Genomic DNA, 19666 nt, shown 5'->3' on the forward strand with positions numbered 1-19666 from the left:
TAAAAAGCCGACTACGTACTGTACATGTCAAATCAAGCACTTTCAGTCATCCTACCACCAGGGGGCAAACACAAGATTAAGACTTCATTAAGCTTAAGAAATAGCAAGGCAAGCAGGCACACTGGGGAGAGTCAAATGTCCAAGTGTTTTTGATTTGTTCCGGAAGTATTTTCATAACATGAATCTTTCTAGAAAGAGACAAACATGGCTGCCTCCGGAGAAGTGCCACCTCTCACGTAATGTAATTAAAAAGGAATAAATCAAATGATTGTAAATTTCAAAAACTTGCAAATTAACGTGTTCTCAATGACCAACAGTTGGTATCTTTTAAATATAATCATAGGTCAAGTTATCATTAATGAAAATTGTCTAAATCTAACACACTGTCCCTTTAAGTGAATGTTATCACATTTAAAAAAATGCATAAAAAATGGTAACAAACGCATATTAGAATTACATTCGAGCATAATAATAAAAAAATATCACGTAAAGAATAATAAAAAACTCTTAAACTCTTTAAATTAACTATATGAATTTTCAAAGTTGACAAAATGAATGCAGTGCACTTGTTTGCCTTGAGACGGTGCTGGTGTTTTGGTGAAGAGGGCATGTGAGTTAACTTAAGTTTGGTTTGGGACTATGCGAAGTGCTTCCTGTGTGATGTCATTGCTAAAGTGCTAACGACGTGCTAACAACACGATCGTCAGATGCAACTTCTCAAAGTGGTATGTTATATGTGTGTTTTTATGTGAATATGTACAATGCTAGCTGTAGCTAATGTCAGTTTGATGTTTGTTCTACGGTGTAAGTTGTTTGTTGGTGGGAAATGTTTATGAAACGAGTAAAGTGCAAGACCATCAATGCAAAAAAAAACTATTGTCATTTTTGTGGGCAAGCCAGCATTATAATAAATTGTAACAAATACAGTAAACATATCACATTCAAATCATGCTGGCGTGAGTGCTGGTGTCTCGTGTTTCATACTATATGCCAACAATGTATCCTTCTGGATTTTGAATTTCCTCTGGTTACTAGAGACAGTATTTTTCTGCTGAGGTGCTTCGTAATCTGAATTTTTTGTAACGTGGTGTTCGTAAGGAGAGGCACCACTGTATTTCTCTTTGTGCTTTGGCTTCCTCTGCTGGCTGGTTAAAAAAAAAAATCTTCCAATTTCTCTGGCTAGGCCATTCCAGCGCACCGTCACCATGCACAAAGACACCACAGGCCACGTGGGCTTCATCTACAAGTCCGGCAAAATTACGTCATTGGTCAAAGATGGCTCGGCAGCCCTCAATGGCCTGCTCACTGACCATTACATCTGCGAGATCAACGGACAGAACGTTATCGGGCTCAAGGTGGGTTGGACGTTTACGGTACATTCATTTTGCCTCATAACTTGTCCAGGAGTGCGAGTGGTCGCACTGAGCAGTTAAGAGCGTTTATCCCTCTGACCGAAAGTCAGCTGGGCTGGCCTTAGTGGTCCAGAACAGCCCCCCCAAAATCAACTGCATGGTAGGATGGATATTTTCCAATGAGAAACCCGTGTGCTGTTTCCAGGATTCTCAAATTAAGGATATTCTCAACACATCCCCAACCGCCATGACCATCACCATCATGCCCAAGTTCATCTATGAACACATGGTTAAGAGGTAAGACCTCAGTTGAAGCTATTTACAATGCACATGCATAATGCACTCACAAGGCCTTAAAACACTCCAAATGACTTTTCATATTGTTGTGGATATTTTGGGCTCTAGGCCTATACAGTGGACCCCCGGGTTACAGCGTCCCTGGCTTAGGTGTTCCAAATCCCCACAAGCATGCATGATCACGTTAACGAGCCAGTTAGACAAACATTGTTTGGAAAGAACTTGGAAGGACTCCCGTACAAAACGAAAGGAGACAAAATGGCCAAGGATGCGCCAGGGCACCCAGCCCCAGGGGACTGCTGACCTCCATCAGGGAGAATCAAAGGCGACAGTGAGTCGACTCTTGCGTGGCAAAGAGGTTGACCTTTTTTTTTCATTGGTTTGCACTCAGCAAGTAAGTTAGCTGTGTTGCCTTGTGTGCCAGGTATTTGCAATTGTCTTGCGTGAATTTGTTTATTATTATTTAATTTAATTATTTTAGTTTATTAGTACTATTATTATTTTTAAGTATCAAGCCTCGAAGCCTTGTTTATATACTGCTTGTTTAAAAAAGTGCAATAAATAGACGTTTGACATAACTTGATTAATAATCATGATTTCAATATTGTTCAGCCCTCCTACCTTCCTTCCTTCATTCATTTATTCATTTGTCCATTTTTTTATTTAGTCAGTTGTTCATTTATTTATTCATTTATTTATTTTAATTGTGATCACAACTGTAGCTGCCACGATTAATTAAAGGGACAGTGTGTCAGACTGTTTTTCATCAAAAAGAAATACCGGTAAATTAAATGATTGCCATTTTCAAAAGACTGTTTTTCATCAAAAAGAAATACCGGTAAATTAAATGATTGCCATTTTCAAAAACTTGCAAAGAATGTGTTCTTAATGATCAACATTATGTTTTAAATATAATCAAAGATCAGGTTATCATTACACTATATTGCATGGGGAGTGGCACTTCTCCGTTGGCGGCCATATTTGTCATACCTATGGACAATGGCAAATGCAGCACCTGCAGCACCTCCTGCTGTCCGTAGTGAAAATTGGTTTAAATCTTACACACTATACCTTTAAGCTAAGCTAGGTCTTCGGCGATATTAATATTTAAATAGCTGGCGAATCAACTCAAATCAACTTGTCTAATCAAGCACTAACCCTACCACCAGGGGGCAAAGGCAAGATTAAGACTTCATACAGCTTTAGAAATAGCAATCACGTAAATCATGCAGCAGTGGTTCAAGGGCAGCAGCATTAGCTGCTTCCTCAACTGAAAGACTACGGAATGAGTGTAGTGACGCGTTATTTCGTGTTCGGCCTGAACGCAGCAAGAGAGTGGGACACAATGACGACACTGAAGTTTGGTTTTGCAGTCGTGCTCAGCTTTTAAATTTATGGAATTACAGTATTTTCCGGACTGTAAACCGCACCTGTAAATAAGCCGCAGCAGCAAAATGTGAGCAAAAAAAAAAGATTTTTGTCACTGATAAGCCACAGGTAATAACGTAAGATATTTACGCTAACAGATGGTACATGGAAGTTTATAATTTTTGTTGTTGTTGTTGTTATTTAATTTTTATGTAATTGTCTGCCAACAGCAAAATCTATGTATTACTATATTAAAATTATTGTTTTAAACAAATTTGGGGCTTTAAAACAGATTTAGATTTTTGGTTGTATTCTATAGTTTAGTATTGCATTGTAAAACAATAAAAAAAAATAAAGCTGGCTATTTCATGAATTTCACTTTGCGCATGTTATTTTTGGATCATAACCCCCGCAATAAACTAGGGATTACTGTATACAATCATACATACGCAAATAAAAGCATATTTATTGAGTACTGTATATAAAATTTACATGTCACAAATTGATCCAAAATTTTATACATTCTCTTATTCAGTTTTGAATTTTTTATTTTTTTTTTTTTTAATAATTTTAAAACTCTTTGAGCATAGCCATTGATTAACATCTTTTCAGTTCTATTTCGTAGTTGTTCCATAAATTGAAACCTTGAACAGATACACACATTTGCTTGCTGGTGGCTAGCAAAAAAATAAAAAACAACAGATAAGCCACACTGGACTGTAAGCCGCAGGGCTCAAATCATGAGGAAAAAGTCGAGGCTTATAGTCCGAAAAATACGGTACAGTGGGCCCCCGTGTTACGAACTTAATTCGTTCAGCGGCTACGCTCGTAACTCGAACTGCTCGTATGACGGGCAATCCAAACCTATGTTAGTGAATGCGTGCAACGCGTGCAAAAACCTTAGGTAAAAACATCACGACTTTATTCACATATTAAAAATGAGTGACATAATCTACTGTACAGTTAAATTAAATAACATAAATATAAAAAGGAAAAATGACATTTACCTTTGGGGCGACATGACTTGAGCTGGGTGGAGGCTGAGGGGAGCAGAGACCAACCCGCAGAATTCTTGTATTTATTTTCTTAAACGAGAACATATCACCGGTGATTTCCTTTTCTTTAATCCATAATAGATGAAGCCTCTCCATTTTGTTGTTGACCGAGGTCCGTCCCCCGGCAAGGAAAGTCTTGCCCTTAGAAGATTGCCGAGCGGTTACGGCCGTACTCACGAGCAAGGTTAACTATGCGTGCGCCTCCTTCGTATTTTTGTTATTAGCTCCTGCTTCGTTTCTATTGTCATCATCATCTTACTTCTTCCTTTACCGCCACTTGCAATTTTAGAAGCCATGTCTAACAGATAAAGTTTGCAAAGTCTTCACAACATTCCTTCCTTCCGTTTTTGACTCATTTTCTCTCCTTCCTTCCATTCCGACCAGCTGTGCCATCAAGCTAGATGAAGGCGTTCGGCCAATAGCATATCGGCATCTCCATGACTGACACCGTGACTGAAACAGTGACTGTGACATTGTAAGTGCAATAGCATATCGGTGTTACCGTGACATGCGTGAGCAATTGATTTTGTTGATGTAGCAAAGCGAAATCAATTGTACGGACACATTGACTAGCATGTTGGACTGTTCGTAAGACGAAAGGTTTGTGCGTAAGAGGGGGACAAAAAACGCCGCGGTCCATGTTCGTAAGATGAAATGTTCGTAAAAGAGGGAGTTCGTAACCCGGGGTTCCACTGTATATTGTGCCACAATCGTGAGTGAGCAATTCAAGATTTTGAGCGAGCAAGAATATATTTTGCACGGAAAATATTTGAGTGAGCGACAATAGATTTTGAGCACAGAAAAAAATATTGAGCGCGGAATGATAAGAGTTTTAAGCGAGTAACGATGGATTTTGAGCGCAGAATTTTTTTTTTGCTTGCTCACGATAGCCCTTCTTTCTTCGGTCAACATCTAGCTCTCTGCTTGCTTGAGTTGTGTCCCCTCTTCGCGCTCAGTTCGACAAACACGTTACGAATGTGCCACAAAGCTAGCCAATCAGAGCTAGCAACTGTACATTGATTGACTCCTTGGTCTCCCAATTAGATTGCTTGTTGTATTCACCGGAAAAAGCAAACGAGATTGGGTCAACACAGACTTGGGCAGGAGAAGGTGGACTTCTTTGGAAACAATGTATGGGCATTCATTTTAATATTAATATTATTACTGTAGTCTTATTTGATAGAACTACCTTGTTAGTTTTTGTACTTTAATTATATAATTATATAAGTCCACCTCCCATCCAAGTCGGTGTGATGCAATCATATTTGCTCCTTCCAGGTGAACACAACAAGCAAGCTGTCAAATGAGACCCAATTTGGAAAATATGATTGGCAAAAATTGGAATAAATTGGTTTGAAATGACCAAAAATGACATTTTGACTGCTAAATCGATACTCACTTTGAGTGATTCTGGTATACAGTCGGCCTCCGGCTTACGAACACCCTGATTTACGAACAATTCGCCTTACGAGCGTGGATCACGGAGATTTTCGTCCCCCACTTATGAACAAACCTTTCAACTTACGAGCAATCCGACATGCCAGCCATTGAGTATGTAAAAATGTTCTCGCTTAACTGCGTCATTAAATTCAGCAGATGTATCACTTAAATCACCAGTAGGTACTTGTGGCAGCAACGTGAACGCTATTGCTCTTAGAACGTCACACTGACTGTCTCACTCACGGTGTCTAAATATATTACCATTTAAGTGTAGTGTTTGTACAGCTAAAGGGAAAAACAGCTGACATGAAATTAAATGTGCCGATTGCAGGACAAAGAATTGTCATTGGTTTAAATGTGTGGTTTTTTTTTAAATTAATTGTCAATACATTCCAACCGTTTAAAAAAAAAGTGCGAATAATTATCAGTCAGTCACGGAGATGCGAATATGCTATTGGTCGATTAAGGTCACCCGGTCTCACTCACGGAGATCCTATTGGCCGGCGTCACACGTCAATCACAGAAATGCCGATATGCTATTGGCCGAACGCCTTTATCTAGCTTGATGGCACAGGATGGAAGGAAGGAGAGAAAATGAGTGAAAAACGGAATGTTGTGAAGACTTTGCAAACTTTATCTGTTAGACATAGCTTCTAAAATTACTAGCAGCGGTAAAGGAAGAAATAAGAGGATGATTTTTTAGTATCTCCGTGATTTGCACCCTGACTGAAAGAGTTAGTGTAACACTGTAAGACCAATAGCATATCTATTGGCGTGTTGACTTTGAGTGTTGGTCTCTGCCCCCCTCTGCTTACACCCAGCTCAAGTCTCGTCGTTTCAAAATGTAAAAGCCATCTATCCATTGTATTTGTTATATAATACAAGTGTGCAGCAGATTATGTCACTCAATTTTAATATATGTATACAGTGTGACGTTTTTACCTAAGGCTTCTGCGCGCGTTGCACGCATTCACGAATTAACATGGGTTTGGATCGCCCGCAATACGAGCAATTCGAGATACGAGCGTAGCCGCTGAACGGATTAAGTTCGTAACCCGGGGGCCCACTGTATTTCTTTTTTGTTTCTTGCAAAAAACATTTAAGGCTGTAGTTGTTCTTACTGGTCTGTTGTAGTATGTTCTTGTTTCTAAGTAGGCTTCCTTTTTTTTTCATTGGATTGCACTCAGTAAGTACGTTAGCTGTGTTGTCCAGTGTGCCAAGGTTTTGCCATGTCTTGGGTGAATTTGTTTTCATTATTATTTATTTTAGTTTATTATTATTATTTGTAAGTATCAAGACTTGAATCCTTGCTTAGATCCTGCTTGTTTAAAAAAAAAAAAAAAGGGAAAAAATAAATATGTTTGACCAAACATGATGAATAATCGTGATTAATAATCGTGAATTCAATATTGACTAAAATAATCGTGATTATTATTTTGGACATAATGGTGCAAGCCCCAGAAAAGAGTATGTCCCCAAGCTTTGTTACAAAGTTTGCGCAACTTCCCAGACTTGGCAAGCATTTATTTATTTATTTATTTATTTATCCTGCAGGATGTCCAGCAGCCTGCTGAGGTCTGCTATGGATCACTCCATTCCAGAGGTGTAAAGGTCCAAGAGAATCCTGTCCCTTGTCTTTTCTGCCCTCCTTTGGCTGTCTCTTTCTGCCTTCCTGTTTTATGGCCGCCTTTATCTGTCACCATAAGGACACAATGCCTTGCCAATATCATTCATGGTCATTACATTTCAATTGATTTGTTTACATTCTTTTCCTCCTGTGCTTTTTTTTTTAAACCTTTTTTTGTACTTGTATTTGAAGACATGATCCTTTTTTAATTTGGGCGTATCCCAAGCCATGCGAGTCGGGAGCTTCCGCCTTGCAATGGAGATCATTGTTGGTTTCTTTTACCGTGTCGTCTCAGCCCCCTGAGCCCCACCCTCTGTGCGTACTCCACTTCTGTTCTTACTTAACATGGTCCATCGCGTAGGCCTCTTCACTACCTGTTCTTGCTTAACATGGTCCACCGGATAGGCCTCTTCATTACGACCCCTAGATTTTAATTAGACTTTTTTTTTTTTTTTTTTTTTGGGGGGGGGGGGGGTAATTATTAAACTATTAAGATAGTATTCCAGTCAAAGCGCCATTTTTGATCTCCAGAGTTTGTTCGCGCTCCGCAGAGGTCGCCAGAAGTCTGCAAGGAAGTCAAATTCAGAATAGCTACATGGGGAGCGGTGGGGGCTTTTAGTGAGCCCGAGCGCGCTAACTTTCAGGTTAGGAACGTAACCACCAAAATGTCTTTATAACTTTAAAATGTGTTATTTCCAGGGTTCGTTCGAGGTCACCAGCTGTTGCTGTTGTCTCAAGGAAATGTTGAACAGGTTCAAATTCGGGTTAGCCACGTGGTGAGGGGGTGGGGCTTTTAGTGAGCCAAGCTAGCTAACCTCCAGATTAGTAACGTAATCACTAAAATGTCTTTATAACATTTACATTTTTGATCTCCACATTTTTGATTTAGAGTCACCGCAAAATCCAAAACTATTTACATTATACAAAGATGTTCAACTTTAAAAATATAATAATAAATAAACAATATGCGACTGCTTGCATTTCAACATGAATGTGAATCCTTTGATATGCCTGCGGGATCATAGGGCATCATGGGATTTGCATCATTGCATCATTTCAAGGGGAACTGGAGTTGAATTTGTCAGGGGAGTCCAATTTGACCCACCAGGTGCACTTTCCATCACTTTCTTTTTTGGTCTTTCCTGTTTCCATTTTAAAAACCTGTTTGTTTTCTTGCTGTTGAAATGATTATGCATGTAATGTCTCTTGTAAGCAAAACTACCCTCAAAATGTCCCCCCAGCTGCTCAGTTTGATGGTTGCTGCCCCCCCCCCCCCCCCCAACCTTTTTTTCCCCTTCTATTTTACTCCTTGTTGAGTGCATGTCTTTTTTTGGTATTCTGGGTATGCAATCTGATTACAATAAAAATCCTTCACATTCTGTAAAAAAAAGTTTATATATGAATGTATTCAATATAATACTATTCTGAAACAAATAAACAATCTTTCTGTTCATATTATCTTATTAACTGTCTTGGTATACAACTGAAAAACACACACATACACACAGTAAAATAGTGTACAGTGGACCCCCAGGTTACGGTGTCACGTCCCCTCTTTACAGCATTTTTTTCCGCTTTACGGCTTCAACAATTCTTACCAAAATTTAGACTTGGCGGTCAGTATGCGTGCATATGATTCTTCACACCACGCTCATATGTCACTACATCAATCACTGTATATGTCACTAAAATGCTAGTCCGCTACTGGTCAACGTCACGGTGTCCCAAGATGCTGGGCTGCTATTGGTCGGCATCACAGTGTCACTATGATGCCGAGACTTGATCTCGTGTGAGTGCTTACATTATCGTATTTATTTTGCATTTTAGTGCTTAATTCAAACCTCAGTTGGTAAGCTATGAGTCCCAAGATTGCTAGTGATGTTAAAGGGAGAAGAAGATGATTAGGATGGAAACAAAGCTGTAGATGATCAAGAAATATGAAGAAGGCTAGGCTAGGCTACCCTCACTAGGGATTATGGCCGTGCTGTAAGTAGCTCAAGTCAACGTCACTCAAAGGTAAATAAAATTTCATTTTTCCTTTATATATTTTTTATTTATGATGTTATTTGTGTGAAGGCGATAGGATAATGGATAAAGGATAACATTTTAATATTTTCCCATAATTCCATATTTTCCAACTAAATATTCCATTACCCATAATTCCTCATTTATTGCCATCTTTCTCACCAAAACTTTGTACCATTCACTCTTTGCCATTTCTCATTGGATTCCAACCCTTCCAACTTTAATTGATTCCCCCAAATCCCGGCATTCCAAGGGGTATCCATTTTCCTCTTCCCAGAATTCAAAATTTTCCCACAATTCCTCACTCTGTAATCACAAAGAATCCATTAATTTTCAAAAGAATAATAATTTAATAACAAAAGGGGCACGTAACACGCAAGTGTAACAGAGACACAGAAAAGATCAACCGAACGCACTACGGCTCTAAACGGGAAACCAAGGGCGATTGACAAAACTGTACAATGTCAAATATTAAACTACAACGGGCGGAAGGGACAGAACCGACAAAGCGACGACGTCTAACAATAAAAGTAGCAAGAAAGTAACAAACTCGGAGGTGACAACGTGACAACTGAAGACGGTCCAGAAAAGTACTCACAAAAGTAGCAACGGATGAGTTAACACGAAATGGGACTAAGAAACTACTAGGTGGTGACTCGGGATACCTGGATTGCTCGGAGATACACGCGGGGTCCATAGAATAATCCGACATTGTCACTGCGTTAAATAGCAAGTGATTGCATATTGCTGTTCGTTGTGCAGCCGGTGGTTCCGCCCCTCTGACAGGCTCTGCAAACGTATAGAACTGTAAACATAGAGATTTTACAAAGGGGAGAAAGAACGAAACATAACAACAAACGCCCCTTGTTATGAAATGAAACGCCTTGGCGAAAAAATATTGTTTTAGTAATGAGAGAAAATTCAAGATATGAAAGGGTACATTGTTACCATATAATTTGAGACACGAGCAGAGGTGGGCAACTTACATTCTTTTGCTAGTCCATCATTTGTCAGAGCCCCACTCCGTTTCCGTCATCATCGATCCGTCATTTTTTTCTAGTCATCCGAAATTGTAATTGTCACTACTGCCATAGAGCCACACTTGGCCTTTGTCCTGTGCTCCAGATCTCAGTTTCACCCATCACACTCATGCGGACAAGTCTTTTTTGCATTTACGATAAGTCTGAAAAGGTTTTTTTTTTTTTTTTAATTTTCACTCCAGAATAATAACCATTTAAAAATCCAATCAACATTTATAGTTACTAATTTCATGTTTTAAATGAGCCCTGCACTTGTTGATATGACTATGACTTGTTCATTTCTTTGTTACGGTGTTTAAAAATTCTATAAATATTAAACTGCCATGGGGAGATATTTTTTTATGTTTCAAATGAAATTTACACCCAAGAGTACAATTACTTCTGTTCAACAGTTACAAAAAAGTTAATTGTGTTAAAATAAAGTGAAATTAAGTAAATATTCAATTTCAATATTTAATGTCAATTCATTTTTGATATGCATGTTTCAAGTTAACCAAAACACATGCTTAAGCTGAAATGAAATTAAAAAAGCAAATGTTAAACACAGAATGTCTCGCTGAAATGTATTTAAATTAATTGCTGTTATATGTAAATATCGCCTGCCAAGGTTGGCCCCCCTACATTTTTAACACACCAAATCTGGCCCACTTTGCAAAAAGTTTGGACACCCCTGAGTTAAGGGATTTAACACGAGGCTATGGTACATGTGATTTCATGCTATTCATGTCATTAATCCTCTTCAACCTATACCATCATGTTTAATACAGAGGACGAGAGTACAATTATTATCATGTCCACTGGATAGCATTATCATGCTTTACATGACTTAATTGGTGGATGTCAATTCTCATTAACAACTGCCTGTCAGATAACTATAGAAGACGGTTTCATTATCATTTGCCTACATCTGTCTATATTTTATCTGACACATACACTACAAGCGAAACAAACTATTGCTGAGGTTGACTTTACTCAAAAAAAACATTCTTAATTAGGGAATACAAAACTTATGTCTTTCATTCCCTGGCTAAGAGCCAATCAGAAAAAGAATGCAAATTTGGTCTGCATTCATTGGTTTCTTAAGATACATTCCAGAATGCTCGTCAGCAAAAAACCTTAAACCAAGACTAAGAAAATGAGCTACTACAACTAAATATCTGGAAAAGTCAGCTGTGATATAGTTGTGAATGTCAAGTAGTGAATTGAAGCAGCACTGTTTATTCACTCATCGGAACATATTTCTCCACTGCTTGGTGGTACTCCAAAATGACTATTGTCACATTGACTGCAAGCTGATTACAATTTGTACTCTAAAGATGCAGCAATATGGCTGTTCTAAGTCAGTTATATATTTCAGGAAGCAAAAAGGGTGCAGCGGGGTCATATCGGACATCTGACATAATGTTGACAATTAGAACGACGGATGATTGCAATTCCGATATTTTTAATTTGCCTTTTTTTTTTTATTATTAATCCTGTCATTCATCGGTCAGTGCAGAAAAAGTGTCCACCTCTGGACACAAGATACCACCGCTCGTGCCAACATGACTGTAATGTAATACGTTATCACAACCCGTGATGCTTACCGTATTTGTTACAATTTATTAATATGCCGGCTTGCCCACAAATGAGCCAATAGATTTTTGCACCGAGGTTTACTATGGTCTTGCACTTTTCATCTTTACTCGTTTCATCACACTTCCCACCAACAATTTAGACCGTAGAACGAACAAACGTCAAAATGACATTACCTACGGCTAACATTGTAAACAGGCCCATATTTTTAAAAGACTGCTGCAGTAGCCAATGGAGTCATAAGATCGCCATCTAGAGGCCTCATGTTGAACATGATGTGATTGAATGCTCACTTGCAGGAAGGCACTGCTATCCTCAGCAACCCAGCTCCGCAATAGCTTGGCTTATCTGCATTAATAGCATAGCGTAGCTATTAGCTAACCTGTCCACGAAGGGGAAGGTGTTTGTCCGCCACTTCCAATCAACGAACAATGAGCTATACCCGGCTTACAGCTTGAGGGGCACTGCAAATTGTTCTGCTGGGAATGCCTTTTGTTTGCAAAGGATTGATTTGGTGTTCAGCGCTACACTGGATTTGCAAACTTCAATTGTTTGACCAAGGCAGCAACGAGACCCCAAAGCACAGCTGGACAAACGCACTTCGGTGCTTTTAAAAACTTTTGGGGGACACCCGAGTGTATACACTGTACATCTCAGTGCGAAGGGGAAGAAGAGGGAGAGGAAGAAAAATCGGGAGGTATTGAAAACACTCTGATCAATTGTGACCAGCGTTAGTTTCGGTGAGTGATAGCATTTTCTCTATTTATTGTTTCATTTTTAATATGTTTGTGTTATTTTATTTTGAACATATTAAATTACAGTGATCCCTCCTACTTCGCGGTCTGATATCGCGGTCTCAGTACTTCGCGTTTTTTTCCAGGAAAAATCTGCCTGTGTAGTCCAGTTTTGATCTTGCGGGCCGCCTCGGGACGATTTTTCCCTCGTGTGATGAATGATCGGTCTCGTATTCCTTTTGAAATTCTTTTTTACAGCTGGGCGTTAGCAAATAGCGCCACTGTAAGGTGACGAGTCATTGGAACTATGTTGGCGTGGGTTTTTTTTATGTATGTCATTGTGGGAGTGACACCAAGTGTCCAGAATGAGACACTGCAGCACCTTTTTATTCTCTTCGAGTCTTTCCGTTCACAAAGTTGTAGAACCACAGATTTTGATTGGGGCGTTTTCCTTCCTCTAGATATTTGTCTTTTGTTTAATTTAATTGTTTGTTATTTGTTGTATACACAATGTGATTTTCTTGAACCAATTGAAAAAGATAATGGAAAATTTCCATTTGTTTCATACAACTTCAGGACAAATGCTATCTTGTAATACGGAGGGGAGGGGTGGCCGTGTCGCGGCTGGCCGGTACCAGCTAGTAGTAGTCCCAGCGCTGGAGATGGGGCAGATCTCCACAGTGGAGATGGGCCAATGCTGACCTCAACTTGAGACATCATGAGCCGGATGCTGTACCTTTCTGTCGTGGTGACGAGAGAGCTGAGTCGAAAGGTGGAGCTCTCGATTTACCATTCGATTTAAGTTCCTGCCCTCACCTATGGTCACAAGCTGTGGGTCGTGACCGAAAGAACAAGATCCCGGATACGAGCGGCTAAAATGACTTTTCCCTGCAGGGGGTCCGGGCTCTCCCAAAGAGATAAGATGAGAAGCTCTGCCATCTGGGAGGGACTTTGTGTCGGGCCACAGCTCCTCTGCGTTGAGAGGAGCCAGTTGAGGTGGTTTGGGCATCTGGTTAGGATGCCTCCCAGACGCCTCCCTGCTGAGGTGTTCCGGGCATGTCCCACTGGGAGGAGGCCCTGGGAACAACCCAGGACACGCTGGAGGGACTATATCTCTCGGCTGGCATGGGATCGTCTGGGGATCCCCCCGAAGGAGCTGGGGAGAGGGAAGCCTGGGCTTCACGACCATACCCTGGACAAAGCGGTGGCTAATGGATGGATGGACCTATGATTGAATGCCTAAATAGTCCCATGAAATATAATCAAAAATACATCTTTGGGATTGAATGGGTTAATTGTGGCATTTAAGCAAGTAATGCACAAGCTACCAATCTTAGGTTTCGGTTAAAACAGATTTAAAATCAGTATACACCTGGTGAAAACAGATTTAAAATCAGTATGCAGCAGTGGTGGCCCGTCAGAACATAACCTGACATCATTATCATAACTATAATAAACTATAATGATTATAATGACAATACTGAAAGTTAATTTCATTTTAAATTCATTTTTGCTACATATATAATTATATATTTTTTTTATTTATTTATGAAATGATTCTCTATATTCTGTTCTTTTCATGTCATATCTATTTGGTTATGCTCCTTCTAGTGTTGTAGTTTTAAGTTGACGCTTTTAGCCAATTAGAATTCAGCTAACTTGTGTCGCCAAGCTGTTTGCAATCTGCCTGCTAGCGGACGTGCTAAGGCATTCGCTTCAACAGTTGCAAGCTTCTGCACAAGCGCAGATGGACATACACATATGAGACTGCTGCAATAGCCAGCCACACACTTAATAGACTGCTGCAATAGCCAACCGAGTCATAAGATCGCCATCTAGAGGCCTTCTATTGAACATGACATGACTAGATGCACACTGCAGGAAGGCGGTGCAAAGCTCAAAAATCAAACCACGTGGTGTTGGCTTTGTTGATTGCGTGAGAGGCGTAGCGTGAGAGGCGTAGTTAACCTGTCCCGACTTGGTCGTTTTGGGGGTACCAGGGGCATGAGCTAACCCTGGCAAATGTTTTGCTGGGAATGCCTTTTGTTAGCAAATTATCAATTTGGTGTTTGGAGTTCAAAGGATTGATTTGGTGTTCAGCGCTACACTGGATTTGCAAACTTCAATTGTTTAACCAAGGCAGCAACAAGACACCAAAGCACGGCTGGACACATGCACTACAGTACTCTTAAAAAACCTCTTGGGACACATGAGTGGATATACAATATTGTACATATCAGTTCAAAGGTAAAGAGAGCTCTTCAATGTGCTACGGTGCTTTTAAAAAACGTTTGGGAACACCCGAGTGGATACACTACATCTCAGTGCGACGAGAAAGAAAGCATAAAGGTTTAATATTTTAAGAATGAAGTATATATGTGTGCAGTACTCCAGTAATATTTGTCTTAAATAATATGTATAGTATGAAAAGTTTTCACATTTTAAAAAAAAATCTTTTTTTTTTAAATCCCGCGCAATAGTTTTCTTTTTTAAAGTTCATAGGGACTTATGTGAGGGGGGGTTCCGGTCCCAATTACAGCAAAAAACGAGGGATCGTGGTCCGATATTGTTGTCTTTGTTGTGCTCTGTGTGCTCTGTGTCTTATTATGACTTGTGCCTTTATCAGGAGTTATGCCTTAAAATTGTGCAAGTATTTTTCTGTTATGGTGTACTTTTTGTTTAGGATGAGTTCTCAGTTCCCGCGTCAGAAAGGATGCCTTTTAGACTAACGCCACAGTTAAAGTCACAGGTCCTCATCTTAAAGCAGTCATGTTCAAAGTCCGGCCCGGGGGCCAAATGTGGCCCGTGGTCAATTTCCATCCGGCCTGCAGCTTCCGTCATAAAATCAATAACGTCTGGCCTGCAAGGAGAATTAATACATTGGGCAGCAGTGCTGTTACCTGCGTGTGCTAAATGCTGCCATCTAAGGCTTAATTAGGAACAGCAAATTAGTATATGAGTAATTAACTGTATGAGCCCCTAATTTTCTAAAACGGGGACAATCAACAAAAGGAGGAAAGTTGAGCTGCAGTGTGACGCAGTGAGCTGCGGTTAGCACCAGCAGCTTTATATTGCCAACTTTTACTGACAGCTGGATAAGGACAAGTTTCCGAGAGATTCGAGCATTTGAAAAGAAAATGCTAAGGTTGTTTGGGTCGACGTATTTGTGTGAGAAGACATTATCGATTATGATCTTAAATAAGAGCCGTGTGAGGACATGGCGACCGGACTCTCACTTAAAAGAAATCTTGCGCCCCAGCAATTATTGGTTCCACCTTTCCCTCACTCATCAACATGCCACGAGCCCATGATAGGCTCGCTGAAATGTATTTAAATTAATTGCTGCCATATGTAAAGAACACCTGCCAAGGTTGGCCCCCCTACATTTTTAACACACCAAATCTGGCCCACTTTGCAAAATGTTTGGACACCCCTGTCTTAAAGGATGCCTTTGAGTTGATGTCACAGTTGCAGTCATAAAGGATGACTTCGTAGTACACAACGAAGGCTATATAACTGTCCGGCGCAGGAGAGCCTGTTGTCGAGTTATTGTTTTGCCACGCTTCGAATGTCTATTGTTCTTTTTTGTCAGTAAATAAACTATCCACCTAATTGTGGGGCTGGCTTGGGTCCGGAATCCAATCGAGTTCCAAGGTCAATCTTAACAGTCTTCACATTTTCCACAGGATTGTTTTATAATGAATCAAACCTTTAAATAAATGTGTTGCGTTTCTTACTTCATTTGAAATTGATTGAAAACTAAATAGTCCAGAATGACCAGCCCAAATATTGTGCTTAGGTCATTAGAACGTAAACTGTAAAACAGGGGTTCAGGGAATCAGGGAACCCTTTTAGAAAGCACATTTTCCAAGGACACCCTTTGGAAACAAAACAACAAAAAAAAAGTAAAAGTATTAGCGTTATTCAACTTAAAAAACAAAAAGTATTAACATTATTCAATTAAAAAAAAGGTATTAGTGTTATTCAGTTTAAAAATGTAATAAGTGCCCTTATTAATCACTTTCACAATTCAATTTGAAGGTAAATATATTTGTTACTTTTCAGCTATACTGAATTTAAAAAATTGCAAATTGCACGCCCCCTTATGACAAACCAATTGATTTCCAGTCAATTTCCGATTATTTAGTCCAAAATAGCGTTATAAAATCAATCAATCAATCAAATTTTATTTATATAGCCCTAAATCACCGAAGTCTCAAAGGGCTTCACAGAATGAAAAGAGGTCGTACAGAGACATCTTTTCAGTATAGGGTACACAACAGCATCCCCTGTCAAAGCTCCCAGAAGGGGAAGGAAAAACTCAAAAACCCCAAATTTGGGGAAAATCAGAAACCTCCAGAAGGGACCACAGGTGGGAGGAGCTCCCTTCCAGGCCCACAGGTTGAAGTGGATGCTGCATGTACCAGACATAGAAACGACATAAATTACAGAAAACATATTGTGCTATATAGTGCAGTGATGTCTTGACAGCAGGCAAGGCCATTGGGCAGGAACCATCCCACATTCCAGCCAGGTGGACTGCAGACGGCCGAACTCCTAACCCGTGATGGTCGACCAACGCAGGACCCAATGGAGGCGGTCAAGCCAACCCTCACCATCTAGCTAGCCCCCTCTCCCAGCCGGAAGAGGGGGGCAGGAAAAAAGAAAAAAGAAGAAGGCTACAGACAGGCTAAATTAACAAAATGCTTTTGAATATAAATGTGTTTTTAGTCGGGATTTAAAGATTTCTACTGAGGTGGCTGCGCTAACTTCCATAGGTAGGGCATTCCATAGTACTGGCGCGCGAATGGAAAATGCCCTTGATCCCGCAGACTTCTTTTTAGCCCGTGGGGTCGATAGCAAACCGGCATTTTGCGATCGAAGTTGTCGGGGCGGAACATAAGGTGATACTAAGTCGACGAGATAGGAAGGAGCTAAACCGTGTAGAATTTTATAAGTAATTAACAGCACCTTAAAATCACATCTCACGTGTATTGGAAGCCAATGCAGGTCAGCTAGAATCGGAGTAATATGATCAAACTTTCTCGTCCTTGTCAATAGTCTCGCTGCTGCATTCTGTACACACTGCAGGCTTTTAATGTAGGACATGGGAAGTCCAGAAAACAAAATGTTGCAGTAGTCTAGGCGCGACGTAACAAATGCATGAATTAATGTTTCTGCATTGCTAAGAGAAAGAATAGGGCGAATTTTAGCTATATTGCGGAGGTGAAAAAACGCCGTTCTTGTCATGTTATTAATATGTGCTCGAAAGGAGAGAGTGGAGTCGAATATCACGCCGAGATTTTTTGCAGAACTACTTTGGGAAATAATACAGTTTTCTAGGTTCAGCGTGGTATTCTTAAGCGAGTGCTGATGATGAGCAGGGCCAATAAATAACATCTCAGTTTTATTAGGGTTGAGAAGCAGAAAATTGGAAGAGATCCATTGTTTAATCTCGGCAAGGCAAGCCTCCAGTTTACTGCACTTGCACGGATCCGTTATTTCTAAGGGCATATAGAGTTGGGTATCATCAGCATAGCAATGAAAACTAATAGCATGTTTGCGTATAATATCGCCGAGAGGAATCATGTAGATGTTGAACAGTAAGGGACCAAGTACTGACCCCTGCGGGACACCACATGAGACGGAGAAAGACTCAGAGATCGCATCACCATAAGAAACACTATGCGTCCTTCCCAGGATGTAAGATCTGAACCAAGAAAGTGCTGATCCCGAGATACCAACACATGATCTAAGACGTTCTATAAGAATATGATGATCAATAGTGTCAAATGCGGCACTAAGATCAAGCAGTAACAATACTGATGAGACGTTGGAATCCAAGGCTAATAGAAGATCATTCGTCACTTTTACTAGAGCTGTCTCAGTTGAGTGGTTGGCCCTAAAACCTGACTGAAGGAGTTCAAATCTATTGTTGTCTATCATAAAATCGCTAAGCTGTTGTGTTACAACTTTCTCAAGAATTTTGGCGATAAACGGAAGGTGTGACACTGGCCTATAGTTAGAGTGATCTTCAGGATCTAAGTGAGGTTTCTTAAGTAATGGTTGAATGACAGCCGTCTTAAAAGTCTCAGGTACAATGCCAGAGGAGAGTGACAGGTTGATAATTTTCAAGACAGATGACCCTAAGACCGGGAATAGATCTTTGACGAGTTTGCCTGGAAGCGGGTCGAGCATGCAGGACGTCGGCTTTGCTGCATTAACTAGTTGTGTAAGACACTCCAGGGATACTAAATCAAACTGGGACAGGGTAGCCAGACTTTCATGAACCTGATTGTCCGAACTAGCATCAACATTCATAGTCAAGGTGGTGAGCGGCGCTGCCTTTTTTATTTCTTCCCTTATTAGCTGAATCCGCTGAGTGAAGAATTGCATGAAATCGTGTGCTGAATGGAGGGAATTATGATTAACCTGCTGCTGCTGTGTTAGCTGCGCTACAGTCTCAAATAAATACTTTGGGTTGTTTTTATTAAGACTAATCATTTTGGAAAAGTGATTGGTTTTTGCTAACCTAAGAGCCTCTTTATATTTCAGCAAGCTATCGCACCAGGCCTGATGGAAAACCTCGAGTTTAGTTGTTCGCCATTTACGCGCAAGTTGTCTACTTAACAATTTACACATACGCGTTTCCTCCGTAAACCACGGAGTGTGCCGCTTCAGACGAGTTTTAAGTTTCAGCGGTGCAATAGAGTTAAGGGAATTTAAAAGAACCGAATTAAAGTCATTCGCGAGCTTATCGACTGAGCCAGTGAAAGACGGAAAGGCAGCTGTTGCGGAAGGCAGTATTTCAGAAAGTGCAGCAGTGGTTAAAGAATTAATATCACGGCTCTTAAAGCCTTGGTTGTGGACAACAAGACCACATTGAGCTAGGACTTCAAATGTTATAAGATAATGATCAGACATAACGTTAGAAAGCGGCAGAATTGTGACGTTTGAGGCAGTTAGGCCATGGGTTAGCACTAAGTCTAAGATATTACCATTCTGGTGTGTTGCTGCTTTTATTATTTGTGTAAAACCAAATGCATCGATTATTGCTTGAAAAGCTACAGTAAGTGGCTCTAGTGGGGAGTTCATATGAATATTGAAGTCACCCATAATTAATATATTATCTGTGTGAGTTATTAATCAATCA

General features: G+C 40.1%; 1 protein-coding gene across 2 annotated transcripts in view; it reads left to right on the forward strand.

Moving 5' to 3' along the window:
- Nucleotides 1–8592, forward strand: part of sdcbp2 (syndecan binding protein (syntenin) 2) — a 64163-nt gene extending 55571 nt beyond the window's left edge. Inside the window, exons 7-10 of one of the 2 annotated variants that reach the window (XM_088440983.1) lie at nt 1184–1355; nt 1558–1649; nt 4457–4547; nt 7067–8592. In XM_088440983.1, coding sequence (XP_088297109.1) covers nt 1184–1355; nt 1558–1649; nt 4457–4517 — 325 coding nt within the window. In that variant the 3' untranslated portion in view covers nt 4518–4547; nt 7067–8592. The remainder of the gene's footprint in view (nt 1–1183; nt 1356–1557; nt 1650–4456; nt 4548–7066) is intronic. The other variant, XM_088440991.1, reaches the window with a different exon arrangement.
- The last annotated feature ends 11074 nt before the right edge of the window (nt 8593–19666 follow it).

The sequence above is a fragment of the Hippichthys cyanospilos genome, chromosome 2, assembly GCF_059441005.1.
Source record: "Hippichthys cyanospilos isolate Australia breed blue-spotted pipefish chromosome 2, RoL_Hcya_1.0, whole genome shotgun sequence".
NCBI classification, from domain to species: domain Eukaryota; kingdom Metazoa; phylum Chordata; class Actinopteri; order Syngnathiformes; family Syngnathidae; genus Hippichthys; species Hippichthys cyanospilos.